Source organism: Zalophus californianus, chromosome X (assembly GCF_009762305.2).
Source record: "Zalophus californianus isolate mZalCal1 chromosome X, mZalCal1.pri.v2, whole genome shotgun sequence".
Lineage (NCBI taxonomy): Eukaryota > Metazoa > Chordata > Mammalia > Carnivora > Otariidae > Zalophus > Zalophus californianus.
The window spans coordinates 20,470,347-20,490,449 of NC_045612.1; the positions used below are offsets into that span (position 1 = coordinate 20,470,347).

Sequence of the window (20,103 nt, forward strand, 5' to 3'; positions counted from 1 at the left end):
TGATGGGGGTTGGTGAAAGTGTGTTGCAGTTTTGAAAAAAAAAAAAATCAGTTACTTTGAAACATGACATTGAGGGGAGGCAGTATGAAGTTCTATACGGTACAAGCTATTGTTTTCTGATTATTTGTTAAATTGAGGTGGAGTTCAAAAACTCGGCTTAGGCTGCTTGTCGAGGTAAAGAAGCTAGAAAGGAGCCAGAACTAGCTGGCGCAAGGCAGAGCCATTAGTCACCGCCTCCTGTGGCTGTATGTGTATATATATAGCATCACCCTTAATATTTGAGGATGACTCTGCTGAGGCAGCCAGTTCTCAAGCCAAAGTTCCCATTATCAGTAGGATTTAACACTTGACTTGTTTATAGTGGTGATGGCCAGTGTCCCACCCCTCTGACTTAGACCATGGCCTTGTAGTTAGTGACTCGCAAAGCAACTCAACAATATAGTCTAATACCCATCCTCTCAAAGTCCAACCAACTGGAGAATACAAAATGACTCCAGCTTTTTAATATTCTACTTTTAGGAGAGAGGAGTGATAAGTAAACTGATATGGGAAATATTCTCTGCTCACACCCATTCCCCCCCAAACAAAGACAATTTCTTTTTTTTATTATTTTTTATTAACATAATGTATTATTTGTTTCAGGGGTACAGGTCTGTGATTCATCAGTCTTACACAATTCACAGCGTTCACCATAGCACATACCCTCCCAATGTCCATTCACCCAGCCACCCCATCCCTCCCACCCACCTCCACTCCAGCAACCCTCAGTTTTGTTTCCTGAGATTAAGAGTCTCTTATGGTTTGTCTCCCCCTCTGGTTTCTATTCTAGTTTTTAGACCTAGCACAAACACAGCCTTATTTCCTATACCTCTTTAAGATATCCACAGTACCATCGGGCGCCTGGGTGGCTCAGTTGGTTGGGCGACTGCCTTCGGCTCAGGTCATGATCCTGGAGTCCCGGGATCGAGTCCCGCGTTGGGCTCCCTGCTCGGCAGGGAGTCTGCTTCTCCCTCTGACCCTCCCCCCTCTCATGTGCTCTCTCCCTCTCATTCTCTCTCTCAAATAAATAAATAAAATCTTAAAAAAAAAAAAGATATCCACAGTACCATCATAATTGGTTTATCCTTTGAAACTCACTTCAAAGTGACTTCTTCAGTTTAACATCACTTCCTCCATGCTCCCCCTTCCTCTCTACCACCACCTCTCCTCCCAGCAGAGTAACTGCCTCCCCTTCATATCTCTGTTTAGCCAGTATCAAGCTATGCAGTAGTTTGTGCGTCTCTCCCACTAGTCTATGAGCCCCTCAAAGGGCAGGGAAACATGGATTTTTCACTCTGGTACCACCAAATAGTGCATGGATTTAACATGTTTGTTAAATTAATATTCAGAATGGATCCTGAAGCCCTGCCATAATCTCACTCAATGATTCAGGTACAGGTAGCACGTATTGACCACCTGTGTTTTCACCACAACCTTGTGAAAGGAGCGGCATCATTCTTATTTATACATGAGGAGACCAAAGCTCTGTGTTTCTCAAATTTGTAGTAGGCCTAAGAGTTATCTTGGGTGCTTCCTCAACAGGCAGATTCCCCAGCACCACCCAGATGGAAACCTCAGCTGTGGACCCTGGAACTTGGCAAGTTAGCCATCACCCCAGGCGATTGTGTTGCAAATGATTGGACCCCTCTTTGACAAACACAGGTGTGAGTGATTGCTACACAGCAAGAAAAGAGTCAAGCCAGAGTTGAAACTCAGCCCTCCTAATTCCAGATCTAGTTTATATTTATCTTTGTTGTACTCCATCTCCTATGGCAAGGAAGTGGACTGAAACATGTTGGAAAGATTTTCAGCAACAAGGGCTAAAGTAAAATGGCTTGTGGATTAACCCCAGGACTATTTTTTTTTCCCTCCAAGAGATCTTTCCAGACTTCCAACAGCATAGCAGCAGGGGTGCCAAGTTACCTCTTACGCAACTTACCTCAGGAAAGCATAGACCACAGAGCTTTGGGAACTTACAGAATTTATGCTTCTCCTTTTTTTCTTTCACTGTTCCCCCTCCACCACCAGTCACACCATTGACTTAAAGATCATGCTCAGTACCTGATTTGTTAAATATTAAGATTTCTAATTGAAAAGCAATACCTACAGCATTTGGGATCCTGACAGTAATATTAATGTGTTTGTTTCAAAACCAGGAAAAAAAATGTGTGGTTTAACAGGCAGTTAGCACAGACATTAAAAGAGTTGGGGTAAGGTAGCATTTTTGCGGCCCATTTATGCTTTTGGTGTTTTTTGTCTAAATATTAGGTAAGGAAATATGGAATGAATGCAATGATGCAATCTCAAAACTAGACCACCATAGTTGACCATTCAACCTAGACCAGGGTAACATGAGTTCACTGGGATCTCAGAAGCCCAAGAAGCCAGGGATGGGAATGACAGACTTAGTCCAGAAAAGCCCAACAGAGCCTCTCTAATGTGGCTGGCGCCTGCTTTTACTGACTGAGGAAGCTTCCAAGGTCCAAATGGTGGAGCCTATTGGACTTCCAGGACCCCTGCATCCAACCTCAACCTATTCTCTTGGCTCACATACAGCTGATAACCTTGAAGTGACAAGGACCATTCCTGAGATTCTTCAATCCGTGCCAGCCCACCTTGAAATAGCAAAGGAGACCCCCCCCAGCTCCAGCTCTGAGAAGTGGGAGAAGAGACCCCCACAGGGCAACTGAGTGGTTTCTTTCTTAATGGGAACTAAAACAAGGGAAAGATAAAGGAAGTGGGGTTAAGATCATGATTGAATATTTGCTCAGCATTTTCTATAGTGTAGTGAGAATATATAGCTCAGGGGTTAAAAGTATGGGCTCTGAAGCTATACTGGCCTGAATTTGAATTCAACTCCAGCATTAACTCCATCTATGACCTTGGGCAACTTCCTGATTTCTTTGTCTTTCATTTTCCTTATCTGTAAAATGGGTATGATAAAATTACCAATTTTATAGGCTTGTTGTGAGGATTAGATTACATAGTGCATATAAAGCCTTAAAACAGTGTTTGGCACATAATAAGCATTTAATCAGTACTAGGAATCAACATCATTATTGTTAGGTGAATAATACAGGTGAGTAAACAGTCTAAAAAGTGTGTGGAACTTGCCTAAAGTCACACAGCTAGTAAATAGTAGAGCCAAGATTTGATTTTGGGTCTATCTGGCTCAAAATCTATATTTCTTCCACTATACCTTGTTGCCTTTATAAATGCAGGATATATGCTGTGAGTTCCTTGGAGAGGTGTATGCTAAGACCTGTGTCCTTCTTCTTCCTTGGTACAAACCCCACCCCCACAGCAACTGCTATCTGGAGGGGGTGGCTTGGCACTCTAGCTTCATGTAGATCTAGTTAAGAACCTTGAATATCCATGGGGCACCTGGGTAGCTCAGGTGGTTAAGCATCCGACTCTTGATTTCGACTCAGGTCATGATCTCAGGGTTGTGAGATCAAGCCCCACGTCGGACTCCATGCTGGGTGTGGAGCCTGCTTAAGCTTCTCTCTATCCCTCTGCCTCTGCCCTTCCTCCCTCAAAAAAACCATCTTGAATATCCTTGTCATAGAGGTGCTTGTGTCCAGGACCCCCCAGCTTATAGACTAAACCAATGAATCTTCCAAGATGAGGGTTAGTTTGAGAAAGCACTCTCTACCCCAAGGTTCTCATCTGTAGACCTTGAGGATCAAGCTGTTATCTCCCACCCTCCACCCTGCCACTCTCACAGCCCTTGTGAAAATGATTGCCTACAATATAGGCTAGCATAAAACCTTTCCCTTTTCCCTCCCCACCCTTCCCCTCCTCTTCTCCAAGGAAGAATATGTTGTGACATCCTGATCCTCTTGAGTGGCTCTTTGATCCGTTCTTGGAAACACTCATAAGGAAATAAAGCCCTTGCTTGTCTAATAGTATCATCTCTCTCAAGCCACCTAGGAGCCGTGTCTTACAAAAGCCCCTATCAGTTCCCTCACCCTGCATAGCCATGATGCAAGCTGTGGTGTGACTGCTGGTGACGTCTGTGATCGGAGAGAGAGGGATGTGCCTGGGGCTTCAGCGCATTGTTCACAAATAATGATGGGTTGTTAATTTTCAAAGAAAATGAAGAGGGATTCAAAATAGCACCTGCAACGCACAATATATTGCTTCATGAGCAGTAAATACCAAACAGAAGATAAAACCTTGAGCCCTAGGCTTAATGCAGAACCAAAACATGATTTATCCTGCTGTTTCCTTTCCCTTAGCCAGAGAACAGAAAGCACAATGTTATTATGTTCTAGGACACCCAACCCTGCCCTTGTGCCATAACCTTTTACAACATGTACTTCTTGAGTGTCTACTGTATGTAAGGTCCTGTGTGGTGTGCTAGAGATGGTGTTTTCTTCTGTGTTCCGTGCAAGTATTTTCTAAACTTCTTTTCTCTTTGTTACTGTATTCCTAGTGCTATTTTGCAGGACTTCCAAGGCACCTAGACTGTCCACCATGAGGATCATTTCTTTGGTGTGAAGCATAAAAGTAACCATGTTAAAATGTTGGTAGATTCTTGATGGGGGAGGTGGTCTGATTTGTTTTAGTACAGTGGCATAAGGGAGTAGTTCATAAACTGCAGAAGGTAGAATTGGCTGCACATGTGGTGGATGGGAAGGGATTGTAAAGAAGCCAAGGGTATGGGATGCCTGGGTGGCTCAGTCAGTTAAGCGTCTGCCTTCGCTCAGTCATGATACCAGGGCCCTGGGATTGAGTCCCGCTGAGCAGGGAGCCTGCTTCTCCCTCTGCCTGCCCGCCTCCTGCTTGTGCTCGTGTGCATTCTCTCTCTCTCTCTCTCTCTCTCTCTCTGACAAGTAAATAAATAAATAAATCTTAAAAAAAAAAAAGAAGCCAAGGGTATAATGCACTCTCCAGTAAGAACACATGAAAATTGCTGCAGTAAAGCAAGGTTTCTCAGCCTTAGTGCTGTTGACACTTTGGGTCAGATAATTGTTTGCTGTGGGGGGGCTGTCCTGTACATTGTAGAATGTTTTAGCAGTATCCCTGGCCTCTACCCACTAGATTCCAGTAGCACCTCTTACCTCCAGTTGTGACAACCAAAGGTGTCTCCAAATATTGCCAAATGTTCCCTGGTTGGGGAGTGGGCAACTTAGCCCCAGTTAAGAATCCCTGCAATAGAGGACCTAGGGAACACCCATCTGTGTAATGATGAGCTCGACAGCCCTCCCAGCTCAAATATTTTATAACTTTATGATTTCCCTAGTTTAATATAATATAGTGGTTAAGAACATGAATTGTGGAGTCAGATTGCCTGGGTTTGAATCCCAGCTTCACTGCAAGCTAACTGTATGACCATTGACGGGTTGCTTAACCTCTCTGTTCCTATTACCTCATCAGTAAAATGGGGATAGTGAGAGGTCTTACTTCATAGGGTTGTTGTGAGTTTTAAATTAATGTACATAAAGTGCCTAGAACAGTGCCTGGCACATAATAACTATTAAATAAGTGTTAACTATCTTTAGTCTTGTTATAATTACTATCATTAACACTATTATTCACCATTTATCTAAGTCCTGGTATGTTCCAGAGGTCTGTTTTCACCCAGCTTTGGGACCACTATCTTCCTTCTGCAGAAATGACTAGAGGGCTAAGTCCACGGTGCAGTACTACACAATGCAAAGAGATTTTATTTGGCTGTGGGTCTATGAAATAGGCTTTGCAGGTAAGCCCCACTTTATACAATTGCTGAGTTCTTCCAGAGTTCACTTATTTAAAAGCACACTAATTGGCACCTACTTTGAGCTAATCACTATAGAATATAATAAAAGTAAATGAGATTTATATCCCCTGCCCTCAAGGAGCTAACAAATATGGCTGCCACATGCACATTTATTTTAGTAAATTTAATTACCTTTAAATTTTCAAAGAAATTCTAGTCTGTTCCTTTTTACCCAGGAGGAATTTATGTGATGAAAAATATCTTCTCATCTACAGATTTATCTTCCTTAAAGTTTATATTTATGTAATTGTTATTTTCTTATATTATCAGCATGTTAAGATTATAATACCTCAAAGTATCACCATTTATCTTCCCCTCTCCATTTAAAATTTTTAGTATTTAGTCCTCAGAAGAAACCCACCAAAACAGATTTTATTTAATACAACAGCAGAGTGGTATCCCATTCTGAATAGCTTGGCACCTGCTGTATGCCTACCTTCTTCCAGGAAGAAGAATGTCTATGCAGGACTCTCCTACATATGTTCATATATTTCCTCATTCATTTATTTAAAATCATTTATTAAACATCTGCTTTGTGTCAGACACGGTGTCTAGGCACTAGGAATAACAAAGAGGAATAAGGGAATCCAGAGTCTAGGCGGAGAGGCAGACATAGAAAGAGGTGATAAAAAATATAATGTGATAAAGGCTATCGTAGTAATGTGTTCAATGAGCTAGGGGAACACAGAAAATAAAGGGCTCTTTGGGAGGGAGTTTAGTGTGATGGACAAAACTATGGGCGTTCGTACCAGAGTCGCCTGTGTTCATTTCCCTGTTTTACCACTTACTAGCTGTGCAATATTGAGCTGATTATTTAAACTGCCTGTGCCTCTGTTTCATCATCTGTATAATGTATTGTTGTAATTCCTATATATGCTGTGTCTCTCAGTAGACTTTGAACCCTTCAAGGGCTGGGACTACTTCATCATCAGCATCTTAATTATTACCATGTTATTATTACCACTTACCAAGTACTTACTATAAGCCAGAAGCCATGCTAAATTTTTTTTACCCACATTATCTAATTTAATCTTCAACAAACCTATAAGGTCGATACTATCAGTTTCCTAAATTTGTAACTTGCCATTTTTATCATCAAATGCAGTTCTTTATTCAAAAAACTTATCACAATATGTAATTATTTTATGTTTATCTGTATTTTAGTATCTCCCTCCTGCACTAGAGAGCTTCCTAAAAACAAGGCTGAGGCCTGTTTGACTCACCATAATGTATTCAACGTCTAGGATGGAGCCTGACACATAGAAAATGTTCAATGAATGTACAGCAACTATAAAAGGAAGTCTGGAAGGCAGACCAGCAAGAAGAGAAGTAAAGAGAAGTAATGAGCACATTACAGTTACTTAGTACAGCTAGACTCTAGTCCCAAACCATCTGACTCCCAAACCCATACTCTTGATCACTAGGCAGGATTGCTTCCTACTCTTAACAAACTTTCAATAGATGTTTGTTGACAAAATCCTCTCCTCAACTTTGCACAATACTGTGTAATAAAATTACAGCAAGCATAAAAGCCAATGGATATAAACCTGGACATAAGAAAGAGTAAATTGCCAGAGAAGGACAGCTTTTGTCTTACTAAAAAGAGTATGGTTGATGAGATGACACCAACATACTGAACTTGTTTCGAAGGAAATAAAGGAAACATATGAAATAATTAAGTCTACTACAGGATGGGTGTATCACAGAATGTGTGTGTGTGTGTGTTGCCTTCAAGATCAAATAACTGACAATAATTGACTAGTTAATCAAGTGAAGTATAATATAAAAATAAACAGATGGCAATGACTTGATAGTTATGGAGCAATACCAAGTTAAAATCGATAATTACTTCCAAATCTTTTATTCTTTTGGCACTAATGAACTCTTGCTCCAAAGCGCCATAAATTCAATCAACTTACCTAGAAGGTATCCATTCACAGTTACTCTACAACCTGTGATCTCTTGAGGAGTCTCCACACAAGGCAGAACGGAAAACCAGGATAGCAGGACATGTTCTTCAGACGGCTGAGGCATTTTGAAGACTATTTGACAGCAGTTGATATTTGCCTTCTGAATATTCTTGGCCAGTGCCAGTGAATGTAGGACTTATGGGAAAATGAGCAATCTCTTTCTTTAGTGACATGGGACTACTTTTATAACATACTTAAAGAAATTGCTAGATGTCCATTTTTAGTCTAGAAAGTGAATCAGGCCTGGACTTAACTTTTCTACCATTAAGTGATGATTCTAAACAGATGTTCAGCACAACATATTTTGTTACTGCAGACCTTAAATCCAGATTGCTGCCAGACAGAGACGATCATCTGGGATTTCTCTTTGAAAGTAAAAATTTACAAGCTTGCTTATATGTATGACTGTGCCTATATGGGAGAAAGATTATAGCTAATGCTATCAAACTGAATTATTAGTTGGGTTCATCTATCTCTGGTTGTAACTCTAAGTAAATTGCTACATGTCAATTCAGTTGTCCTGGAGAGAGAATTAGTTTAGCAACTATGCTATCCCTTCTAAGACAATTTATCATTCTGAAAAGGTATATAAATAATTAGTGAGTGTCACTGCATGGATTGCTTATTGTGCCCCAAATCAGTGTAAGTTGATTTTATTTATTCATTCATCCAAATATTTCTTGAATACCTACTTTATACCAGACACTGAACTAAGAAACAGAGAAACAAAGACGCCTAAAACCAAGTCCCTGACGTAAAGGAGCATGCAGGCTAGCTAGCAGAAGAGAGACATGTATTCACCAACTATAATTCAAGGCAGTCAATGGTAATGTCCAGTTGTTCTTGCTTGCTGGAATGCTCTTAAACCCAAATCCTCCATTCAGTACCTGGAGGAAAATCCTATCCCTCCTTAAAGACTCATTTCAAATTATTCTTTCCCAGTGAAGCCTTCCCTAGTATTCCTCTTGCTCTCTGTGCTCCAAACATACAACCAAAGCCATTCCAGCATATTTAATTATTCCTTCTCTGTTCTCGTAGCACTTTGCTCATAGTTTTACTGCAGTACTTATTATAATAATTTATATTTAGTTGTTTATATGTCGTGCTCTCATTGTTTTGTGAGTTCTTCCAGAGCAGTAAATGAATTTTGTTCATCTCCATATTCCTAGTCACTAACACATGACCTGGCATATAGTAAGACTCAATAAAAGTTTGGTTTAGGGAAAAGAAGTGAGAGAATAAGCAAACATATAAAAATCAAATTCTAGATAAAATGTTATGATAACACACTAGGAGGGAGTAATTCATTCCAGGGAGGTAGCTTCACAGACAACGTAACATTTGAGATGACCCTTGAAAAATGAGTAGTATTTGACAGGTGTAGATGGGTGTTGGGGGAGTGGAGGGAAATGAAAAGGCAGACCTCCTTTAGAATTTAAGAACTGAATTTATCATAGCAAAATAATGCTGTTAATTACACATGGTCTTTATCTAAACCAACTGGTTCATGTAAACAAGCCTAGCAGGAACTCTACTTGCTAACATTTTAACAGGCACTTTGAATTAATATATATTTTGAAAATAGTAATACTGTGCTGTCCTTTAAAAGAAACTGATAATTTAGATAATTCTCTCCCCTCCCCAAAAATTAGTCCAGAATTTGGCTAGGTTGATACATTGTAACTTCTCATTTTTTGATCTCAGAATTCTTTATTAAGAATAATTCCTGATTCTCTTATGTTTCCCAGGACTGCAGAGCCAACAAGTAGCCAAACTGTTGCAAGAAATTATTTTTGGCATGGGGGCCCAGTCCTTCTAAACCTAGATGTTTCCTCTTGAAGTCATTCTGCAGCCATGAGAGAAAACCAGGGTACAGATTCAGTAATCTCAACAGGTCCCTTCCAGCTATAACATTCCCTAAAACTTGTCTCACCTGGACTGGAGATTGGGAGTTCAGATGAACTAAATAATCAATATGCAAACTCTTGACCCGAAGGACATTTGATGCCCCATGTTTGTTTCCTTAGTAACATTTACAAGGAGGCTATTTCTAGCCATAATATGCCTTCATGGGAGAGCACCGAAAACTGGGTGTAAGGGCTAGAGTTTCTACCCATGGAGAAACCACCAGTTCTGAAATGTGACTTCTGACTATAGTAACAATTGCTTAAGGCCATTAGTCACTCTGTGTGTTGGGGGGGTGGTTTTTGGATAAGATACATAGGCAGCATAGAAGAATGATAAAAACTAATATTTCAGAAATAAGGTTTTTGGACATTTGCATTTTCTTATTCTGACCATTTAGTGTCCAAAATAGCACTTTTATAAATAACCAGGCCAAGAATTATCCCTGATGTTCCCAGGTTAGAAGGATGTGATAGATGTTAACAAATAGCAAGCTACAATTAGAACAGAGTTGCCTTCAGGTAATTGGCAAGAGTGTACATGAGAGGTAGGAGAAAAGCCATGGAAAGATTTTTCTATGGAAATCAGTAATCAGAGGGAAATTTCCCAAAATAAGTCTTTCTGTGCTCCAATGACTTAAGATTATGTATCTCCCAACTATGCAGTATATACATGCACATACAACCCACTTCATTGTCTGCTTATGTCATCACTGCTTCTGGAATGTCTTTTCCCCTCTTTCTTCTTTATCTAATAACTACCCATCACTCAAGACATGTTCTGTAGAAATCTGGCCCACTTGTTCAAATCCTATCTTCTCCATTACTCAAGCCACAGTAGCTTTTCATTCCTTTTTTTTTTTAAGATTTTATTTATTTATTTGACAGAGAGACACACAGCAAGAGAGGGAACACAAACAGCGGGAATGGGAGAGGGAGAAGCAGGCTCCTCACAGAGCAGGGAGCCCGATGCGGGGCTCAATCCCAGGATCCTGGGATCATGACCTGAGCCGAAGGCAGATGCTTAACGACTGAGCCACCCAGGCACCCATCATTCCTTAAACTTCAATAACATTTCTGGTCAATTCCATTTATTTCTTTGATTGTTTCTTAATTGTTTCACTATAGATAATAAAGCATAGTGGCTAACAGTATATAACCTGGGTGACCTCGAACAATATATGTGATATTTAAGTCTCTCATCTATTAGGGGTGCCTGGGTGGCTCAGTGAGTTAAACATCCAACTCTTGGTTTCAGTTCAGGTCATGATCTCATGGGTCATGGGATCCAGCCCCAAGTCAGGCTCCCGCTCAGTGGGGAGTCTGCCAAAAGATTCTCTCCCTCTGCCCCTCCCCCACTCTCACGTGTGCGCACACACTCTCTCTCTAAAACAAACAAATCTTTAAAAATAAATAAAGTAAAAGCCTCTAATCTATTAAATGGAGATATAAATAGTCCCTCTCATTAGATTGTTTTGAAAGTTAAATGAGAATAATGCATGCCAAATGCTTTACCTAGCATATAGTGAGTGTTCAATAATTAGTGGTAGTAATGGATGGAGGCGGTGAGAGTAGTGATAATAGTAGTAATCAGTACCACCATCACTGGTCTCTTAAATTAGATTGTATAACCTTTGAAGGCAGGGACTATGTATTCTATCTGCTTAGTCTCTGGTGTCTCCCTAATTTCCAAAATATTCAATTGGCTAATTTGATATCTGTTGATTGTGTGTCTATTTCTATTCAATGTTACTGCCTCAAAGATATGAAATTACATCAAAAATATAATTTTTCATTTCTTATTGCTACTATGAAAGCCCTTGGATGATTTTTCTTGGTTTGCGTGCATGGGTAGTTTGGATGGAAGCTGCTGAGGTAATTGTATGCAACTAGACTATGAGAAGAATAGGAAACATCCCAAGCACCTATGGTATATACAGTTGGGAAAAAAACCCAGAAAACTATAAAACTCCGATGAATGAAATCAAAGAACTAAATAAATGGAGAGATATTTCATGTCCATGCATAGGAAGACACAATATTGCCAAGATGTCAGTTCTCAACTTGATTTAATGCAATCCCCATCAAAATCCAAACAAGTTATTCTGTGGATATCAACAAACCAGTGTTAAAATTTACATGGAGAGGCAAAAGGCTCAGAATACCCAACAAATACTGAAGAAGAACAAAGTTGGAAGGCTGATGCTACCCAACTTCAAGATTTACTATAAAGCTACAGCAATCAAGCCAGTGTGGTATTGGTGAAATAATAGACAAATAGATGGGTAGAGTAGAATAGAGAACCCAGAAATAGACTACACAAATAGAGTCAACTGATCTTTGGCAGAGGAGTAAATGCAATACAATGGAGCAAAGACGGTCTCTTCAACAAATGTGCCAGAACAACTGGAAATCCACATGTAAAAAAAAAAATCTAGACAGATTTTATACACATCACAAAAATTAACTCAAAATGGATCATAGACCTAAATGTGAAATGCAAAACTATAAAACTCCTAGAAGATAACATAAGAGAAAACCTAAAGGACCTTGGATATGGCAATGACTTTAAATACAACACCAAAGGCATGATCCATGACAGAAATTATTGATAAGCTGGAGTTCATTAAAATTAAAATCTTCTATTCTGCAAAAGACAATGTAAAGAGAATGAGAATACAAGCCACAGACTGGGAGAAAATATTTGCGAAATACACATCTGATAAAGGACTTTTATCTAAAATATACAAAGAACTCTTAAAACACAATAAGAAAACAACCCAATTTAAAAACGGGTCAAAAAACTTTAATAGATACCTCATTAAAGAAGATATACAGATGGTAAATAAGCATATGGAAAGATGCTCCACATTATGTATCATCAGGAAAATGCAAAGTAAAACAACAAATACCACTAGACACCTATTAGAGTGGCCGGAATCCAGAATACTGACAACACTAAATACTGGTGATGGTATGGAGCAACAGGAAATCTCATTTATTGCTGGTGGGAATGCAAAATGGTGCAGCCACTTTAGAAGACAGGCTGACAGTTTCTTATAAAACTAAACATGTTCTTACTGTACAGTCCACTGATTGTGCTGTTTGGCATTTACCCAAAGGAGGTGAAAACTTATGTCCATGCAAAAACGTGCACATGGATGTTTATAGTAGTTTTATTCATAATTGTCAAAACTTGGAAACAAGTGCAATGTCCTGCAGTAGGTAAATGGATAAATAAACTGTGGTGCATCCATATGATGGAATATTATTCAGGACTAAAAGGAAATGAGCTATCAAGCCATGAAAAGACATGGAGGAACATTAAATGCATACTACTGAGAGAAGCCAGTCTGAAAAGGCTACATGTTGTATGATTCCAACTATATGACATTATAGAAAAGGTGAAACTATGGAGATGGTATGAGATCAGTAATGGGCAGGGGCTGGGGGGCAGGGAGGGATGAATAAACAAGCACAGAGGATTTTTAGGGCAGTGAAAATATTCTGAATAATGTATACATGTTATTATATATTTGTCCAAACCCATAGAACGTACAACACCAAGAGTGAACCCTAATGTAAACTCTGGCTTTTGAGTGATTATGATGCATCAATGTAGATCCATCAGTTGTAGCAAATGTGCTGCTCTGGTGCAGAATGTTGATAATGGGGGGCTGTGCATGTGTGGAGGCAGGGGGCACATGTGAAATCTCTGTACCTTCTCCTTAATTTTGCTGTGAACCTAAAATTGCTCTAAAAAAAATAAAGTCTTCATTAAAAAAAAAAAAAACGAGGGAAGGAAGGAACAGAGGGAGCAGAGAGAGAAAGAAAGAAACACACTAAAATGCCATCTGGTAAACTGCTTTCAAATTCTATGACTTCCTGCCAATTCAAGCCATATTGTTTTAACCCTTGTAAAGAGCTGGAATTCAGGCCCTATCTACCATTTGTCCATCAGTCCATTTCTGTAAAGAGTTTGCCAGTTTATGTTAAGCAAACTACATACTGAAACCTTAATAAAACAAATTATTTTGCTTGTCATTTCTCTTTAGCTGATAATAGTAGAACTCTGAATGTGGATTCCACTGCAATGACGCTACCTATGTCTGATCCAACTGCATGGGCCACAGCAATGAATAATCTTGGAATGGCACCCCTGGGAATCGCTGGACAACCAATTTTACCTGGTATGCTATTTTTAATCACGTCACAAGTGTTTCTTTTTATTGACCATGTGGTAATAAATATAACAGTATGACACAACTTATTTTGAAGTTGACATTTACCAGATTCTGCCTAGAGTGTGCATTTTTGTAATATGAGCTTTATAGGCTGGGTGGCCAGTAGTTACTAGTATACTCCCTATTGTGCTATGGGCAAGGTAGGGATATATCTGATGCAAGATATGGTCATTAAATATTTAAATAGCTCAATTAAATAAAAGACAACAGGATTTGGAAAGGAATTACAAAGTTTATCTAATTTTATACATTTAGAGGAGACAGATAAACATGGAGCAGAAATGAGAATGGACTTAGACACCTCAAAAATCATGGATTCCTAAAGTGGGGCAAAGGAGATGGTGGGAACCATCCCAAAGTTGTTCACATTGAATAATTGTTCATATTTTTTTAAACATAGTAACCATTAAGAGAATGGACATGGTGTACTGATTCCATCTCCACTAAGGATAAAATCAGAAGAAAAATGCCACAGCATCTGAAGCATTTGGTTTAAACACAAAAAAAGTCTTCCGTGCTGTCAGAACTATTATTAACCATTAAAATGGATTTGTGAAGACATTAGGGAATTGCCATCTCAGTGGTTTTAAAATATCCTAAACGTTAATCTCCCCAGGTTCATTTAATTGTGGTCCTACTTAAAAGAATGACAGAACCAAGCTGATCAAGTACCTTGCTACTCAAAGTATAATCTGCATAACCTGGGAGTTGTTAAGAAGCCCAGAATCTGGGCGCCTGAGTGGCTCAGTCAGTTAAGTGTCTGCCTTCGGCTCAGGTAGTGATCTCAGGGTCCTGGGATCGAGTCTCACGTCGGGCTCCCTGCTCAGCAGGGAGCCTACTTCACCCTCTGCTGCTCCCCCTGCTTGTGGTCTCTCTCTCACTCCCTCTCTCTCTCAAATAAATGAACAAAGTCTTTAAAAAAAAAAAAAGAAGAAGAAGCCCAGAATCTTAGGCCCCAGCCCAGAGCTACTGAATCAGAAGCTGCATTTAAACATGATCCCCAGGTCATTCACAAACACAGTAAAGTTGAGAAATAGATCTAGAGTGATGCCACTTTGTTGTGCCATTTGTTTATATAGTTAGTGACCCCCACTCCCCCAAAAATAATTTCATAATTCCAGTTCAGATTTTGAATCCTTATAAGTTATAATGGGGACATGGTAGGGTAGGAAATGATGCTTAATAATCTTAATAATAAATTAAGAAATTTGGTTACATAGAAACGAGGAAACAAGCATAGAAGTAGCCAAATGTAAAGAAAAAAAATATGTGAATTCGAAATGGGTGGAGGGCGAAGGAGCTTGGATTCTATACATGGCAGAGGCAAAGAACTGTCCCACCAAACTATAATTCATGCTCTGGACTATCATTGACTAGATTGCATCCTACTCCATTAGACCAACCATGATTGAAATGAGCAACCAAGGATCCTTTGAGGGCCGAATGATTGGACCATAGATCTCCTTGGGTTTCAAATGACTAGTGGGGCCAAGCTGGAATCAGCAGGTGCTATGACAGGAGCCAGTATTGCATAATAGTTAAGTGCTCAGACCCTAGAGTCAATCAGCCTGACTTCCAAGCCTGTTTCTTTCACTACTTTATCTTGAGTAGTTAAATATCTTCTAGGAGACTCAATTTCTTTATCCATAAAATCAGACTAATAATACGTAACCCTTAGGGGTTTTGTGACAATTGTGCTTAGAACAATGCCTGGCATGTTGTTAGTGCTCAAACATGTTGGCTATTAAAATACTTTAAAATCATTGTTAATATATTTCTTACAGATATTTCTAAAGGGTATAATAGGTCTTTAAATTTAGTTCTTCTTCATTATTTCACTGTAATACAATTTAAACTAAAACATTATATATTATTTTATAGCTCCATATGGAGTGGTCCTGAGTCACAATCTCTTACAGTCTAGAGAGATTAGACAGCCTGACTTGCCTTCCATTATTACCAGTTTATAGAAATCTGAACTGTGTGGGTATATGTCCTGGGAAAAATGTTGAGGCCAGATCTGCTCTGATGCCAAGGGAACTCTATGTTAGTTATATCAGATAATTTGTAAATTACCACATCTAAACATAAATCTGTGCTCACACAGTTATCTTTGATGCTTAGCCACCCATCTATAATGTGAAGGAAGAAAGGCTTAGCATTGAGAGTAAAAAAAATCATCCAAATCATCATTATAGGCCCAAAGCCTATGCTGGGGATAATAACAGGCCTAAAAAACTGGGTAGGTTTTCTTAACAGTAACTCAGAGGGCTATTCCTACAGAGAGGGTATCTTGCTTAGTATTTAACAGCATAGGCCTCAAAGACAGACTGCTTGGGTTTGGATCCTTGCTGTGCCACTTCCTAGCTATATGACCTCTCACCAGTTACTTGACCTGTCTGTATCTCAGTTCCCTCATCTGTAAAATGGGAACAACTATAGTATCTATTTCATAGGATTGCTGTGAAGATTAAATATGTTTACCCCAATGTTTGGCATATAATAAGCACTCCATAAAGGTTAACCATCATTATTATTACTATTAGTAGTACTATATGCTCTTTAAGATAAAGGAAATACTAACATACGTCCTTCCAATGGCTGCTAAGCTGCCACTTAAATCGAAAGCATTTGGGTGCTATGCAGCCACTGTCAGCTCTAATGAGTATTCCTCACATCCACCTCCAACCAGACATTTGAAAAGTCAAGACTAATTTTAATCTCTACTTCTAGCCCTCTTTATCTATATCCTATTTTCTTAAGCACTATGAAGAAATAGGTTCCCAGGGTCCCCTTCAACTTTGTGATTCAGTGATCTTTGGCTATGCTCTACAGAAAGTTATTTGACTTTTTGGAAACCAGATCTTAGAAATGCAGATATATTTTTAAGATTTATATATCTATTTATTTGAGAGAGAGAGAGAGCGCATGAGAGGGGGGAGGGGCAGAGGGAGGAGGAGAGAAGCAGACTTCCCGCTGAGCACAGAGCCCCACACCAGGCTCTATCCCACCACCCTGCGATCATGACCTAAGCTGAAATCAGGAGTTGGATGCTTAACTGACTGAGCCACCCAGATATACTGATACTTAGTTTAGTAGTGCCCTTCTTGTCTTAAACAAGGCAGAGGATCATGGGGGAAAAAAGGAAAAAATGAAATGGGACGAAACCGGAGAGGGAGACAAACCATCAGAAACTCTTAATCTCAGGAAACAAACTGAGGGTTGCTGGAGTGGAGGGGGTTGGGGGGGATGGAGTGGCTGGGTGATGGACATTGGGGAGGGTATGTGCTATGGTGAGTTCTGTGAAGTGTGTAAGACTGATGAATCACAGACCTGTACCCCTGAAACAAATAATACATTATATGTTAATTAAAAAAAAAGACCTGGGGTGCCTGGGTGGCTCAGTTGGTTAAGCGACTGCCTTCGGCTCAGGTCATGATCCTGGAGTCCCGGGATCGAGTCCCACATCGGGCTCCCTGCTCAGCGGGGAGTCTGCTTCTCCCTCTGACCCTCTTCCCTCTTGTGCTCTCTATCTCTCATTCTCTCTCTCTCAAATAAATAAATAAAATCTTAAAAAAAAAAAAGACCTGGAACACAGTAGGTGCATAATAAATATTTAAAAAAATACATGGGACAGTAGTATTGGGCTGAGACATACTTTGTGAAGCTATCTGTAAAATCACTTGAGTTTTGGGTGAACTAATTTTTTCTCCTCTCTGTATTATTTTAAGAAGTCAGTTTAACCATGAGGTTAGAACATGGGTTCTGGATCTGGATTGCCTAGGTTCAAATAAATCTGTGTTCTACCATTAAGTAGCTGTGTAAACATTAGCAAGTTACCTAACCTCTCTAGGCCTCAGTTTCTTCATCTGTAAAACAAAGATATAATAACACCTATGTCATAGGGTTGTGAAGATTAATGAGTTAATACATTAAAGTCCTAGAATGATGCCTGGTTCACAGTAATCTCTCAGTGAACTTAGCTATTATTATTGTCTGAAGTTCACATCTGATATATGGCTCACAAAAAATTGAATTATGGCTCATTTGTATTCTTAGCAACGGTGAAGGGTAACGAATGCAGAAATGAAATCTTCCCCAGGAGGGGTGCTGGACAATGGCACCACTGACTGCTCCCTATAAATCTGAGGGGGTGTCCACAGAAATGGAAGGTTGGCACCACACTCCAATGCTGTGTACGCTTCTTCTTGCCCAGGTTTTGGGAAAGGGTGCCTGTTATCTTTATTATGTAATGTTTTAACTGAATGGGCTAAAACATCCACCAATCCTCTCTCGGCCCCTCGAGATTCCTTAAAATGGAAATGGCAGCCAGTGAGCCACATGGAACTGTTCCCTGAGGTCACCCACTGATGGCTCAGTAATTCAACTACTTTTCTGCCCCTTAGATTTCCTACTGAGACAGCAGACCTTTTTTTGTGTGCTGTCTCATCTGGCCTGTGACAATAGAAAAGGCTTTTGGCATTGATGAAAAACAAATGATACATAAGCTTCCTTGACTTGCCCTAGGGAGCTCAAATCCATACTGTCATGGAAGCTGAGTCTCTTGGACACATACTTGTCATCAGGGCAGTGTCTGGCTTATTATGTTCATTGAGTGGGGAACAGAGACAGGCCATCTCTGGGTTTTGGTTTGGAGCTCCTTTTCATCTAACATGGTGTTTTGTACAGCTGCTATTCAATAAAGTTAATCCACAATGATGGCAGATTAGGAGATACCCTCTGGCTGGCAGTTGTCTTTCCTGCAAGAGTATTTGCTTTTCCAAGCTGGTCAAATAAGACTAATGTTAGTTTTCACATGAAGAGAGGGACCAAAAAGAGTCAGACTTTCTGTTTAAGGAGCATCGTTCAGCCCGTCATTGCAGATGAATCCAAGGATGGACCGCTTAAGGAGTACTCATTGTATACTGTGTGCTGCTTCCTTTATTTTCCCCTCAATTAAAATATCCTTAGCATTCAAATGTGGAGCCTGTGAAGTCCCAAAGGAGAAGTGTCTCTCATTATGGTGTCTCCACTTTATTGACTATGTCACCTCCATAATAGGAGATGTTGGAAAGTATGGATTTATGGACCTTATTCCCAGAGCAAGACACTGCCCATCCACGGGCATTGTCATTTTTAAGAAGGCAGTTCTCAGGGTGCCTGGGTGGTTCAGTCAGTTAAGCATCTGCCTTTGGCTCAGGTTGTGACCCTTGGGTCCTGGGATCAAGCCCCCCATCAGGCTCCCTGCTCAGCGGGGAGTCTGCTTCTCCCTCTCTCTCTGCCACCCCCACTCATGCTCACTCTCTCTCTCTTGCTCTTTCTCGCTCTCTCTCAAACAAATAAAATCTTTAAAAAAAAAAAAAAAAGAAGGCAGTTCTCACTGAATCCAGAAGGCCAACTCTGATGGGAACAGAAAGAAAGAATGAGGATGTGTGACACATGACAGGCCACTGCTCCACAAGCTCCCCAAGGAGAGCCAGACTTGTGGTTTCATTATATTTAATATCTTCCACAAAAAGAATATGCCTTCAGTGGCAGATAAGGTTGAAATCCTGAGAAAGGAGAGCACTGTTCACCAGCATGGTGGACACTTCACTGAAAGCCAATGATATATAAAACACTATAACAAATAGAATTAGTACCTCCATAAAACAAGCTTAACGCTTACCCAGTGATGGTACTCTCAAGACTCCCCATGGAAACTATTACAAAGAGTGGCCAAGTGAGACCATTTGCACATTCATTTATACAAGAAATATTTACTGAGGTCTGCTATATGCAAGGTACTGTGAGAAGCCCTGCAGATAAAACAATGAACAAAAAAAAGATAAGATGGGGTGCCTGGGTGGCTCAGTCCTTAAGCGTCTGCCTTCGGCTTCAGGTCATGGTCCCAGGGTCCTGGGATCGAGCCCTGCATCGGGCTCCCTGCTCAGCCAGGAGCCTGCTTCTCCCTCTCCCACTCCCCCTGCTTGTGCTTGTGTTCCCTCTCATGCTGTGTCTCTCTTTGTCAAAAAAAAAAAAAAAAAAAAAAAAAAAGATAAGATCCTTGCCCGCATACTGGCTTCAGTACTTTTAGAACCCCCGTATTTTCTCCCTAATACATCTCATGTATGAAATGCCTCTTGAATGACAACTCAGAGGATTCCTATCTATTTTGCTCATTTGTGCTTTTATTCAGCCAT

The 20,103-nt window shown here is 40.0% G+C and overlaps 1 protein-coding gene across 11 annotated transcripts in view; it reads left to right on the forward strand.

Annotated features, from left to right (window-relative positions):
* The window catches only part of ENOX2 (ecto-NOX disulfide-thiol exchanger 2), a 281,319-nt gene that overhangs the window by 197,284 nt on the left and 63,932 nt on the right, over positions 1-20,103 (forward strand). For 6 of the 11 annotated variants that reach the window (XM_027608771.1, XM_027608769.1, XM_027608770.1 and 3 more), the window contains one exon: positions 13,733-13,867. In XM_027608771.1, coding sequence (XP_027464572.1) covers positions 13,771-13,867 — 97 coding nt within the window. In that variant the 5' untranslated portion in view covers positions 13,733-13,770. Of the gene's footprint in view, positions 1-5,657; positions 5,747-13,732; positions 13,868-20,103 lie in introns of all 11 variants that reach the window. The other 5 variants (XM_027608768.1, XM_035725679.1, XM_027608764.1 and 2 more) reach the window with 1 other exon arrangement.